Source organism: Leptonychotes weddellii, chromosome 2 (assembly GCF_054177405.1).
Source record: "Leptonychotes weddellii isolate Sample4059 chromosome 2, ASM5417740v2, whole genome shotgun sequence".
Taxonomy (NCBI): domain Eukaryota; kingdom Metazoa; phylum Chordata; class Mammalia; order Carnivora; family Phocidae; genus Leptonychotes; species Leptonychotes weddellii.
In genome coordinates this window covers 32687235-32701633 of record NC_138370.1, presented here as the reverse complement: position 1 = coordinate 32701633, position 14399 = coordinate 32687235, and the positions used below count along the sequence as shown (strand labels likewise).

At 43.0% G+C, this 14399-nt stretch overlaps 1 protein-coding gene across 9 annotated transcripts in view; it reads left to right on the top strand.

Annotated features, from left to right (window-relative positions):
• The window catches only part of SLC20A2 (solute carrier family 20 member 2), a 102042-nt gene that overhangs the window by 48027 nt on the left and 39616 nt on the right, over nt 1–14399 (top strand). For 8 of the 9 annotated variants that reach the window (XM_081809628.1, XM_081809624.1, XM_081809631.1 and 5 more), the window contains one exon: nt 9251–9803. In XM_081809628.1, coding sequence (XP_081665754.1) covers nt 9515–9803 — 289 coding nt within the window. In that variant the 5' untranslated portion in view covers nt 9251–9514. The remainder of the gene's footprint in view (nt 1–9250; nt 9804–14399) is intronic. The other variant, XM_081809636.1, reaches the window with a different exon arrangement.

Below are 14399 nucleotides of genomic sequence, written 5' to 3'. Positions count from 1 at the left end.
GGTGAAGGCCGACCAGGGGCACCACTTACATTGCTCTCCTTTGAGTCCCCCCCGACCCCCCGCCGTGCAGTCAGTGGATAGCACCTCTAGGGAATAATCATCTTGCCTCTACTTTCAGTTATGGCAGTCACATCTTCAGGATGACCAAAATTGGACCAGATGCTTCTCAAGTCTTTTCAAACTCTAATGTTCTCTGATTCTCTAATTCTGTGAACCAAAATAAGGAATAAGAGACTAATTATAGGTTGTTTCTTGAAAGCATTAACCTCAAAACTGTTTCAGTCAGGCTTGCAGAGTACTTGGCACCAGCAGGACATTTTCTTACTCTCTGGGTACAGTTCGGTTCTGATGGCCAGTCCTCAAGAGAAGCATAGAAAAGATGAAGGGAGAATTCTAAAGGAGGACCAGGTGTGACTGAGGATGCGCTTTAGAATCCTGTAGATGGGAATATGATAGAAGGCTCTGAACTGTGCAGCGACCTTTCCATCCTATGCTCAGATGCCAGAACAATGGGATGTTCTTGAAAGTGAAAAACAAAGATAAGATCAACAAAAAGTATAGAAGATGTATTTACCTCTTAAGTTGTAGGTCGTAAGCTTGAAGGAAGAATTGTCGGGGAGGCCTGGGCTGAAAACAGACTCATGATAAATTCATTTTGTTTATTGCAAAAATGAAACGTATTTTGGTAGACATTCCTAACTTCTCAAAAAAGTGTACATTCCTCGGTAGTGTTTTGAAGGGTTTATCCGATGCTAAAAGTAGTAATTGCTCATGGTAGGAAGTTTTGGGTAATATAGAAAAATGTCAAGAGCACCTAGAGGGAGCCACTCTGAACCTTGGGCATATTTCTTTAGTCTCATTGCTGGTGCATTCTCAAACACAGTCGAGATCATTTGGCACACACCATTTGTATGCTGATTTTTCCCTTAGCAGACTATGTTCCAATGCCGTGAAAAACTCAAGTTACATCATTTTATTTTATTTTATTTTTTATTTATTTGAGAGAGAGAGAGTGCGAGAGAGATAGCACGAGCAGGGGGAGGGGCAGAGGGAGAAGCGGACTCCCCACTGAGCAGGGAGCCCGACACGGGGCTCAATCCCAGGACCCTGGGATCATGACCTGAGCCGAAGGCAGATGCTTAACCCACTGAGCCACCCAGGCGACCCTCAAGTTACATCATTTTAGTTACTATATAATATTTCTTCTTTAGAAGTCATCAGTGTTTCCTTAGCCTTTCCTCCTGTCTGGGGGATAGTTAAATGGTTTCCTTTTTTTAATGATCGTAATAAATGACATCTTTGTACATCAGTCTTTGTTCCCATTTAAAATTATTTGCTTATTTTCTTGGACGTGTGAGGTTAATGTCAGAAAGCCACCCATACCCTCCCTTGTTCAAGACAGAGCCCTGGGACTGCCATGCATCTGGCGCAGCCTGGCACGTTTACAGGCACCATTTCCCATATGAAAAATAAGTGCTCCTACTTAGAACTGTTTAAGTAACTTCCAGCTGTGCTTATGAGAGAGAACATTTCCGAACTGATTTTAGAGTCAGTATTGGAGTAGGTGACACTTTTATTTATAGTTTGCTTATACTCTTATTTTAATTGACCTCCTTGAAGCTTTTGGTATATGAAGTGTCTACAAGTCCAGATTTAAACTGTCTTTAATCTGTGGGCCTCCGTAGGAGTGATTTTCAGCTGAAGTATTTATATTTGCCCTAAACCTGAATGCTAATTAATGGGTTTCCACCTTTTAGATCCTTGAGAAGCGAGGTTGAAGACTTGTCTCCACAGGAACGCCCTGCTTTTCTTTCTCTGTGGAAACAGTACGTGCCTGGTTGGAAGAGAGGTCACTAGTCTGTCCCCACAGCAAGCCTTCCTCTTTCATCTCTGGCCTCGAAAGAGTTGTGTCTGAGTCCCTTTCTGTGGAACTTTGAATTTGCAATTCCAAGTCAGCCACATCCTCTCATTGATCTGTGTTTGCTCTTTGCTTCTTGATGCCATTGTTTTATTTATTTATTTATTTATTTTAAAAGATTTTATTTATTTATTTGAGACAGAGAGAATGAGAGAGAGAGAGCACATGAGAGGGGGGAGGGTCAGAGGGAGAAGCAGGCTCCCTGCCAAGCAGAGAACCCGATGTGGGACTCGATCCCGGGACTCCAGGATCATGACCTGAGCCGAAAGCAGTCGCTTAACCAACTGAGCCACCCAGGCGCCCTTGATGCCATTGTTTTAAACAAGGTGTGACACCTTGTCCCTGAGCCCTTGCTCAATTGGTCAAACTGGCTGCTTTTACGGAGTCTGAGTGCAATGTTCCTTCTTTCATTGAATAAGGAAGCTACTCTTTTCTCTTCTCTTCTCTTTTCCTTTTAACTATTTAACTTTTATAACTTACCCTAAGGGGGTTGGGGGTGGGGGTGGGGGAAGGCAATGCTAGCAATAAAGGAAGGGAAAAATAGCAAAAGTGAATATTACCTTTTATGACCAGTATTGTATTGGTTTTTTACCTCAGCTTTACTGAGGTATAACTGACAAATAAAATTGTAAGATATTTGAAGTGTACACCATGATGATTTTATACACATATACATTGCAAAAGGTTTCCTCCCATCTAGTTAATGAATACATCCATCACCTCACGTATTTATATGTGCCAGTGTTATTTATAGTCCATTTTATTGAGGTATAATTTATGTACAATAAAGTTCGCCCATTACAAGTGTACAGTTTCATGAGTTTTGACACACATGCTCAGTAGTGTAGCCACCACCGTACTCCAGATAAAGAATACAGAGTTCCCTGTGTAGACATATGTTTTCATATCTCTTGGGTGACTGTGCCTCAGAATGGAACTGCTGACTTACGTGATAAGCATATGCTTTATAAGAAACTGCCATCCTGTTGTCCAAAATGGCTTTACCATTTTGCATGATATTTTTTTCTTAGCACCTTTAGAGGTATCTTCATCTACCTCTTCACCCCCCTCCACCCCCTCAAAACTGTTCCTGTGCCTTACAGTGTATATCAGTCTTTAATCAAAGACAAGGCCAGAATTTGTACGTTGAGGAAGAAGAGCAGGACTAGAGGGAAGTGGGCTGGGTATATCCACATGACTACTGGGGGGGGGGAGGTGGGCATAAGAGTGAGAAAGATCCTTCTAGAAGGACTTTGGAGCTTCAAGTTGTTCTTCCTGTGTCTATAGTGATACTGATAACTTCAGGTTGCTTGAGGCTAACCACAACTACAAAACACTTATGCATACGTTAGGTTTGATCCTAACAATAATTCTGTCAAGGACATATGTTATTACTGTCCCCATTTTACAGATGATGAAACTGGATCAGAAAGTGGATGTGACTTACCCAAGGTCACACTGCTAGTTATTAACAAAGCCAGGATTAGGCCTCAGGTTTCCTAACCATGACCCCAGGGCTTTATCTGCTAATAATGGTAATAGTCACCATGTATTGATCCCTGGCTCTGAGCTAGGACCTTTACCTAGCCACCACATTTTGTATCATTATTCCCATTTTCCAGATGAGTCCTTTAAATGACTTTGCCCCAGTTGTGTAGCCAGTAGCTAGCTGAACAGGAATGGACCCAGAACCTCTGACTGCAGGTCCTGTGCTCTTTTCCTTTCTTCATGCAGGAGAAACAGTGTTCCTTTTTTAACAGCAGAGAGGAAAGGAGAAGGTGAAGAACATGCAGTGATGAGAATGGCCACAGTGTGTTAGTAAACTGTCCTTGCCATTTATTTCCAGTTTATGTTGGGTTTTAAATCTGCAGCTTGTTCACTTTGAATGTCTTTAATAAAGATTATCAGGCTTTATCCCTGTTGAGTAAACTTGCTTCTTCTTGCTTCTGTGTCCCCATGTTCCAAGCTGGGTCTAACATTTGGCTTGGTTGTCTTGCCTTCCCTTTGGACATTTTTCCCCCTTCTCCCTCCCTCTTTCTTTTCCCTTCCCCTCTTCTCTATCCCTCTCTTGCTTGCTTTCTTGCTTCTGCTTCAGTCACAATATCATCTGCCTTTCTCCAGGCTCCTGTGCTCCCATAGACTGCTTTGCATCTTTGTAAAATATGCCATTTAAAGGTACTTAAAGCAAGTTTCAGAGCCATTCTTGTCATGTTTCCATTTTTTATCATTATTATGAAAATATGAAACTCAATATGTTTTATCATAAATATACTATTACTTTTTAAATTAGTTTTTGAAATTTAAGAGTGAAAAGTAGATGTTTTCCTGAGCTATTCAGGAATGTTGGTGTTGATAGAAACTCCTTATGATAAGATCTACATCCCGAGTGTTGAAAAAAATGCTTCTGCTGTAATGTTCTGTAAGTAAGATTTCAAAAATGAATCTTCCATTTTATCTTTCCATATTATCAGGAAAGGCTAATATTTTTTATGGCAGAGTAGTCAGGTTTACTCACAGGTAGCAGTGACTCGTTAGATTTTACATCATACCATTGAAGAGATTATCTGTGTTCAAATTTCTACCAAAGTGTCAGAATTCAAGATTCAACCCTAGCTTCTAGGAAAATAGGTTTTACATTTTTAGAGGGTAGGTGTGAGGCACTTTGGGTTTTAGGTGAGGTGTTGGAAAATTACTTCAAAGCACCGGGATCCTCTGCATGGGGGCATCTGGCTCCTTCTCTTCACCTGTTGGAGGGAGAGCTTGGCCTGGGTGCAGTCCATGAAATCTCAGGGTAAAGCTTGGCATAGGCCAGAAGCAAACATGAGGAAGGGAGGCTATGGGCCAGGCCTTTAAAACCGCAAGGTCCCTGGGAAGGAGTCCTAACTAAGCCACAGTCCCCTACAGACCTGATTGTCTGGGACGGGTTGTGCCAGCTGAGGAGCTGATGGGACTCCAAGGCTGAGAGAGAGAGGAAGGCGGATGGAGGGCTGCAACAGGCATCCCTCGGCATGTTTGCTTGGGAAGGCCAAGGGTCATCACCTTTAGCAACGTTTCAAAACAGGGAACCTCCCACCCAAGGTTTTTTTTGTATTAATGTCTATTAAGTGCTACAGCTCAGCCAAATTCCTGCTTTTAAACTGTGTACAAATTCATCTAGAAATATTCTGAGAATGTTTGTTTTCACTTTTTCTTCAACATTCAGCTTTCTAGTGTAGATAAGAGGGTATGAGGTAGAGCTGAAGCAGATGCTCACAGAGGAAGTTCTAAATCCTGACTCAGGAGTCCCGCTACTGCTCTCACTGGGCCTGGTGAAGGAAGCAGGACTGGTTCAGAGATCAAGGCAGAGAAGGGATGGTGGGCAGGACTCAGAGTTGAGGAGCTTGCTCAGAAGAATTGAGGGCACTGAGAAAAGAGAGTGAGGATCTTGTTAACGTTACAAGTTTGGGTGGTAGAACTTACAAAACCCCTCAGGACCTCTTCCAATGATTCAAAACATTCTAAGGTCTCTGTTCCTCAAGCGTGAGAGGTTGGTGGCATTTGAAAATTGAAGAATATCTTGGAACGTTCAGTCCTGTGCGTCGAAGCCATCTAAGGGCTTTCATACTGGGTGAAGGAGAGAGAGAGAGGGAGGCTTGTTCTGACCCTTTTCAGAAAAGCCCTTGCAGGAGAGAGAGAAGAACCAAGGCATTAGCTGGAAGATCTAAATACTGTTGCACCCTCATTGAGAATCACTGCTGAGGTGGAGAGGAGGCATTTCCATGCGACGCCTCCACACATCAGGCCTCTCTGTCTCCCAGCGACATGATTTCTATGAACTCAAATGAGTCGATTCTTCAGTATCAGGTCCAGGCTCCCCCATTGCAATATTAAGTAAATATTTGCCTCTGTGTTTTCTTCTTTTCTTCAGGTTTCAGTTTTTACATTTAAATCTTCAGTTTATTTTGGATGGAGGTAGGGATCTAACTTTTTTCTTCCTTCCAGATAGTTAGCAAGTTGGCCCAACATCACTTGTTGAATAAGCCAACCTTTCTCCTCTGACTTGATTGCCCACCTCCGGAATCCTGCTTTCAAACAGCCCGCACTGTCCGGTGACACACCGGCCAAAGCTCAGCCACTCTGGATTTGTGCTTCCATACTCCTGACAGATTCCCATCTTGGCCTTGTGCTTGGTGCTCCCTGGCCCCCCTGCCGGGGGTGCCGAGCTCTGTTTCGGCAGCAGATCATGCGATTGTTGAAGTGCTTTATTTTGATAAAGATTAATGGAAGAGGGAGAAAATCAGGGTGTTGGTCCTTGCCATAAAAAAAACAGGTCTTATAAATAGAATACAAAATAGAAGTCATTTGGTCTCAAAAAAGCCTTTCTCTTCATCCAGATGCTTATTGGATATAATGTGAAGGAGAAAAGCTGCATTAAAGAACACAGACATGGTTGTAGAAATAAGTTACCTAAGATTATCTGAGTAGGATAGGGGAACCCTGGTCTGAAATGGTGCCTAAGGTATCATAAAGACAATTAAAAGCCTCCCCAAGCCACCCCGGGCTGAGGACATACCTGCTTTGGTGCTCCTGGACTTGACCTCTGTGTGCATCCTGTCCCGGAGTGAACTTGTGGGCGAACCTTGCCTTAACATATAAAAACAAAACTAGAACAGTGCAAAGGAGAAAACATAAAAACCCTCCTCGGCTGTTTCTCAGCCCAGTCCCGCGAGTCAGCAGCCATCTGTCTCTCTCAGTCCTTGTGTGCAGGCCACCACCACTTGAGCCCCTGAAACCTCCTTAAGTGTCCTTTCTCTTTGGTCAGTGCCATGGCCACACCGGGCCGGGGGCCTCTACAGAGGCCTGCCTGAACCATGCAGTAGCCCCAAATCAGTCTCAGCACATTCCCTCTTCTGTCCAGCCCCTTCTGCACATGGCGGCCAGGGTGACCTTCTCGAAATGAAAGTCTGATCACGTTGGCCTCCCTCTGGTTACAAGCGTTCAGCGGCACCCCACAGTCTTCAGCTTGCTGGACACTGCCTTACACCGGCCTGCCTGTCCCGCCCCCACCCCCTGCTGCTCCTTCCCACCCGGGCCATGTCTGGAATGCCTCCCCCAGCCCAGAGTTCGCTGCCTCATCCTTAGGTTGCCTTCCCTGTCCTCTTAGACTCAGTCCTGGCCCAGAACTGCGCTGTCACAACACAGTGGGCCGCGGGCCTCCTGCCACCGTAGCACTGGCCCCAGCCAGTCATACATTTGTGTGTTTATGTGGTTAGCGTCTGCCCCCCTCACAGGTCAGTGAGCCCCACATCCATTTTCACTCATCGTCATAGTCCTAGTGACTGGCACAAGGGAGGTTCTCAATAAGTACTTGTTGAATATTGTTCTTGTTTGCCCTGTTGGCAAGCTAACCTGACAAACAAGATTTCATCAAGAATTTAAGATTAGATCATACTGGTCCAAAATATTCCTATTTTGTATTTTCACATCTAGATTTAATGTGTCCATGATATTAATAAAATACTCTTTTAATAGGATATTGTCCTTTGCCTTTATAATGGTCTTTTCATTTGTCTCACATGGGATCTAAATCTCTAGCATTGCATAGGCTTCAAATCTTAGCAAATGATAAACTCTATCAGTATATATTTTCTATTTCATTATATGCCTATAGCATTGCATACATAGATGACTCTATGACCAAATATGATTTATTATATACTATTTTAATTTGAAAAGCATGTGATCCAGTTTGCAGTTTTGGGTGGAAGGGAAAAATCATCTATTACGCTACCACTCACACTTAGCCACTGTTCTGGTTTTAGTATGTTACCTGCCCGTCTTCTTATATGGATTTGAACATCACCATGATCACAATATACATAAAATTTAGTGTCCTGTTTTTTCCCCCTAAGTAATCTTAATGTTAATTGATGATTATACTGTCTATGACATGACATATGAGCCTAATTTATCCAGTTCAGGTCAATAAGCATCTATGAAGAACCACACTGTGCTAATAAGCACCATTCTGCACACCTAATACCATTCAAAAAAATACAGATTTGGTACCTTGACTATATAATAATAGAATACCACAGTTCCAAAGCTTTTAGTGACATTTTTACTTCATGGATATATTAATTTTGTGACATCGCCTCTTTATCTTGGAAGACTTTTCTCCATGTTTAATAGCCTCTTTTTTCATGTATTCAACAAATTGATTAAGGCTTCCCACATGCCAGGCACTATTCTATGACCTGGAGATACAGCAGTGAATCCAATAAAGTCCCTGCGCCCTCCTGAAAGGAGACAGATAAGAATGAATGAATAAATGAATGAATGAATGCAGTGATAAGTAGAACAGACAAAAAGCAGGGTGAGAGGGATGGATAATGGCATGGGGGGAGGAGCTGGTCTTTCACGAGGTCAGGGAAGGCCTCTCTGATGGTGACATTTGAGCAGAGACTTAAATAGCGTGAGTAGGTACACAGCTGTCAGGGAGATTTTTTCTGGCATAGGAATCAGCAGGTGCAAAGGCCCAGAGGTGAGAGTGCTTGGTGTTTTCAAGGACTAGAAAGGAGCCTGTGAAGGAAGGGGCAATAGGAGCTGAGGACAGTGGGCTGGGGCGGGGCCCTCAGGAGACCTTGGAGGGCCTTCCAAGCCATGGTGAGGCCTCTGGCCTCTCCTCTGAGCGAGGTATGGGTAGGCATGGAATAGTGACATCTGAATCATGTTTCAGTAGGATCATTTCATTCTGCAGCTTTCTCTCTTCCTCCTGAGGACTTCAGTTTCCACCTTTGTCACCCTCTGGATGAGTCATTTTATACTAGAACCTATAAGCTTCCTTTCAGACACATGCATGGTATGCTGGTAAAGTGCTCATTCCTTGTGTGTAAATGTGCAGGCAGGTCATTAGCCATACCCTGTGGCGTCACAGAATCATATTTGGTCATCATCGGTGTAAGAAATTAGGCACATTCCACATATCTGAAAAACTCTGTAACTAAATTTCTCATTTCTTTACCTTTTTCCCATTTAAAGCAATTTTTTCTTTCTGAAAATAATGACCAAATGTATTTTTCAGATTACAAAAAGTCATATCCTATTAAGGCTTATTGTCAGACTGTAATTATAAAGCATACTTCAACCTCTGATATTCTAGAGACCAGCTTTTTTTGGTGGGGGGGGCGCCGTTAACCAATTATAATCTTCCTTGAGTTGCTTTATGGTTAGATCTGTCACATGCCGAAGTTAGATCCCATTAGTAGGCTTAAAACACTTATTTCTGAAAAGAACAAACTGTTACAGGTTGCTTAGGGTAATTGATTTCTTTTGTTTTCTTTTCTGTTACAGGAGGAGACATCACAGCTTTCCCAGATTGGGAGGAAAAATATGGAATGTGTTTTACCGCTGACTGAACACAACCAAATGAACTGTACTGACAGTAGTTTGAAAACCAGCAGTTAGCAGTTTGTTCAGGCTCTAACATTGTCCAGCACTTTCCAGAGCAAACTCACTGTTTACAAGAACTCTCGGCCTTACGACGTTTATAACCTCAAGCTTTGTTTATTTAAAATATTTCTGCAAAAGAAAAGTACCCGGAGCCCACTTTCCAAAATGGCCATGGATGAGTATTTGTGGATGGTCATTTTGGGTTTTATCATAGCTTTTATCTTGGCGTTTTCTGTTGGTGCAAACGATGTTGCCAATTCATTTGGTACTGCTGTGGGCTCTGGCGTGGTGACCTTGAGGCAGGCGTGCATTTTGGCTTCAATATTTGAAACAACCGGCTCAGTGTTACTGGGAGCCAAAGTGGGAGAGACCATTCGAAAAGGTATCATTGATGTGAACCTATACAACGAGACAGTAGAAACACTAATGGCTGGGGAAGTTAGTGCAATGGTTGGTAAGTAGCCTTATTCTTTACATCAGTGGGAACTGTGTCCGCTGGCCTATTTCCCTACAATGTTTCTGTCGTGTCCATAAGTGTGATTTTTGCTTTAACTTCAAAAACTGGTTTGATGTTCCATATTCACTACATCTTATTTTGCTTTCTGCATTTTAATTTGATTTTTTTTTTTTTTTTAGTGTTCAAATATCAAGCAAACATTTCTCAGTTTTTTAGCAAAGTTGGTTGTTAAAATAGATTTGGCTAAAAGTACTTTTTATAAAGTACAGCCAAAGATGTTTGTAGACTAGCTATCATTTTAAAGTGGTTTGAGAGTTCTTAAAGAAATAACGTGTCTCAGTGAATGTGTTTGTAAGGTTGACTTGTGAGATATCCTTGACAGTTGATGTCTGTTTTTCCATAGATTATTCATCAGTTAGGATGCAATGTTTTGAAAACGTGGATGCCAAAAACCAGTATTTATTAAGTTTTGTATTCTCAGTTTAAGGTTTTTGAGTTGACTGAATCAATCTCAAGCACTTGTGTTTCAGGAAATTCTAGTCTTCTACATTGTTTGTAATCCCTTTGTTGGCTTTTGTTTTGATTTTCTGATTCTACCTCTGGGAGCTCCATTTGGGATGATATTTGTTTTGTTTTCTGGCCAAATGACCATTTGTGTTTCACCTGTTTATATTGGTAGTTTCAAGTTGTCTAGATGAGAGGGAAGTGTTGAGGGCAGTGAAACATGTTAACAAGCAGACTGACCGGCCAGTCGGTGTAATTTCTCCGTTGGCCAAGCTGACCATCAGCTTGAAGCACCATGGGGACGCTGCCCTTCCTGCCCTCGCTACCACCAGAAAGAAGACTCGGGCAGGAATGCTTAAGTGCAGCTGACAGGACTCTTGCTCTGCTTGCCTCTGGGTAGAGATGACGTCACAGCAGACAGCGGATCTATATGGGTAATTTGGTTAGGGAGAAGAGGGTTAGAGAGGAATCCTACCACCTTCTGCTTTCAACAGGACATATCCTTTTGTAGGAAGGGTCCTGCAGTAGGAGGTAAGATGCTAGCATACCAAGAACACAGCTACATTCCACAGGTCCCTAGTTCTTTGCTGTCACTAGCATCCCTGAAGCTCCCAGAATGTGGACATTATTTGCCAAAAAAAGATGCACCACCATCTTTTTTGCGACAGCAAGTTAGTCTGAGAAGTTGTTGAGGCATTTGATCCATATCCAATACCGATGTACTAAGGTATTAAATACTACTAAGCACAGGACGCTGATAATACATGCTAAGGAGTTCTGTTTTGTGTTTTAACAATGTAAGGTTCATGACTGCTTTCATTCCAACAGCTGTTGTAATGATTGAATCTTATTTACCTTCACTGGGTATCTATTTCCCATCATACTCAGATAAAAGTGAAATTCCCCTTAGAAAAATGACAGTTCTTTGTAAAAATCACCCTTGGTTATCATGATAGGTATCTAAGACATAATCGTAGTGAGCTGAAATTAAGATTTCTCCAGTCAGGATGATATGGGCAAGAAATGTTGAAAGTAGGGGTGAAATAAAGAAAAGCATTTATAAAATTAAATCTTAACAGCAGCTTCTCCTTTCAGTGGATAAAACTTCTGAGGAATGGTTGTGGTTTTTTTTTTTTTTTAAGATTTTATTTGTTTATTTGAAAGAGAGAGTGAGTGAGAGAGAACACAAGCAGGGGGAGTGGCAGGCAGAGGGAGAGGGAGAAGCAGACTCCCCCTGAGCAGGGAACCCAATTCGGGACTCAATCCCAGGACCCTGGGATCATGACCTGAGCCGTTGGCAGACGCTTAACTGACTGAGCCACCCGGGTGCCCCGGAACGGTTGTGTTTATTAAAGAGACTTGTTGGCGAGGCCACACAGAGGCCCCAGTTTAGACTGAAAGCCTTGTGAGCTCAAAGCTTCATTCACTGCTCACTTTTCTTTTCTTTTTTTTTTTTTTTTAAAGATTTTTATTTATTTGACAGAGAGAGAGATAGCGAGAGCAGGAACACAAGCAGAGGGAGTCAGAGAGGGAGAAGCAGGCTTCCCACAGAGCAGGGAGCCCAATGCGGGGCTCGATCCCAGGACCCTGGGATCATGACCTGAGCCGAAGGCAGACGCTTAACGACTGAGCCACCCAGGCGCCCCCACTGCTCACTCTTCATGTGGGCAGTATGACTTGTCCAGTTTTTCAGTTCTCCCACCCCTGGCCTTTGGCTCTTCACTGAAAGAATGACGAATACTTACCTCAACTAGAATTTAGGTTAACCAAAGCAATTTGAGGTTTTGCTTGAATAACTTGATTTTGTTTGCTTTGGTTTCTTTCTTTTAGTCTTTCTTTTTTTCTTTCTTTCTCTTTTGGTGTATGGGTAGATGAATCTCAAAGCCTATTTGTTGGGAAGTTGTGTGAGTTACCTAGATTTTTAGAATTGGGTTCCTTGCAAACGAGAGCTTTGTTAATTTAAGGTGGTGGTATAATTTTTATTGGCCAAAACCAAAACTGATTCTTTTCTGATGCCTGAATTTTCCCCTTCTCCCTCTTCTAAATTCAGTATCCAGTTCGTCTCTCTTTTTCTCCCCCTGTCCTATTCTGTTCTTTTATTTTTTATTTTTTTCCTTTAGAAATGTCTCCCCAAGCCCTTGAGTCTCTGTGCTTTCTGATAGAGTGGTGGTAGGTTTGGGTTCGTTGGGTGGAAGAAATTATTGTGCCAGCTAAACTTCCAGAACAGGGTCCCTTTTTGAACATTAAGTTCAGCCCTAAAGCAATAGTCGGTCCACTTAGTGTGAAACCACCAATGGTTCCAAAAATCTGAGAATTCAGAACTCACCATCTGCTCATGGAAATACCCCCAATAGCATGAACAAGCTGTCTCCTTGAACCAAAGTAAGAAGTGCCCCATCCCCTTAAAGCTCCCTAACTGCTGAGCCTTCTCTGCGCCAAGCACACTCACCCTGCCTGCCTGCTTCCAGCATAACCCCGCACCTTTGTGCTGTCACCCCCCGACCTTCCCAGGAATTGTTGCCTCAGAGATGCCCACCTTCCCCCCGACTTTCCCTAGGTTTTGTCTTACACTCTTATTCAGTACTTAATCCCTTCCTCTTTATAAGATATCATTATCTTAAGGTAAAATATCTCTGACTTTTTTCCCCACTGTTTTTCTTAACACTAATGTAATCCCATTGGCCTTCAGAAATTCCCAAGGCTTAGGAGGCCTTGCACTCTCGCTTTGCCAGGCGCCCTGCAAATACCTGCCTCTGCCTTCCCCTCCTTTCCGCTGCCCCTCCCCTTCTGCCCACTGGCCCCCATCCTGGCCAGGCAGCCCTGTCCTCCCGACCTTTCCTTACAAACCCTGCTGCCCCAGGACCTATGTTATAAAGTCAGCCAGAGAAGGGAAAGCAGCTTTCAGGACAGAAAATCTCATGGTCTGAATTCATCTGGGTGAGTTTATACTCTTCTGTGAACATCACTAGATTATTTTCAGTTGGTAAGAATAGAAATCATAGAGTTTCTTTCTCAAGTTATAGTTCTGTGCCACGTAACATGCTCTCAACTCTGGCCCTGTTTTTAACACAAACGAGTCAGTCACTCGGGAGCTCAGGGCTTAGATGTGAAGGCTTAAGGAATTGTCCACAGGGAGGCCTGGCGGCCGCCATGCAACCTGTCACCACTTCGGCAGCACGAGGCCGGCCACTCCTCCTCCCGACACATGACACACGCTTCAGGGGTAGACGCGGACAGGGTCAGAGCCCAGTTTGGCTCACAGGTGGGCATGCCCAGCACTCACGAGCAGTCGTCAGCATTGCTGCCCAAACTAGGGCCCGTACAGCTAGGAATGATCCTCTGTAACTCAGATATTTTTGAACAAAATGCCAGGGATCTGCTTAAAAGTGCTGCTGCCAAGCAACCAGATTTCCAGAATTAACATTTGGGATTAATAACGTGCCCTGCTTATCAGCCAAGCCCTTTGTTCCCTTACAGTTCTGTATGAGCTTTTCAACAGCTGTTTCTGAAAGTGATCTCACCCAGCTGATGCTTTTAATACGCGCTGCAAAATTTGATCTGCTTATGAAAATATCTGGAGTGAACTGTAGCCTAGAAAAACAGTAAGCCTGGAAAAGGAGGTGAAATTGAGGTAAAAGGACACAAAGCCAAAGCTAAGGATCCTCTTAACTGGTAAGAATTAGAAGACTTGAGGAAGCATACAAAGAAAATGCTTGGCATTCTGGGCAGGGGCTGAGAGCAGATGCCCACCTGTGGGTTAAATTTCACAGTGACTTCTCATATGAGAGGCACAAATACAAAAAGCAATGTGGAATTACTCTCTTTTTTTATTGAGGTGTCATTGACATGTAACACTATTACTAGTTTCAGGTGTACAATGTAATGATTCACTGTATATTACAGTTTTTCTTACAGACTAATTGATGTGAGTTCGCCAGTGTCCAGCCCTCCTCGTTACATGACCATAGGCTTAACTGCAGTGACATCTTTTCCAATGTGCAGCCTTTCCTACTTTGCTGTGCTCACTAGAATCTGTAATCTCTTGCTTGGTCTTGGCCATACTTCACATCAGAACAAGTTCATCGTCAG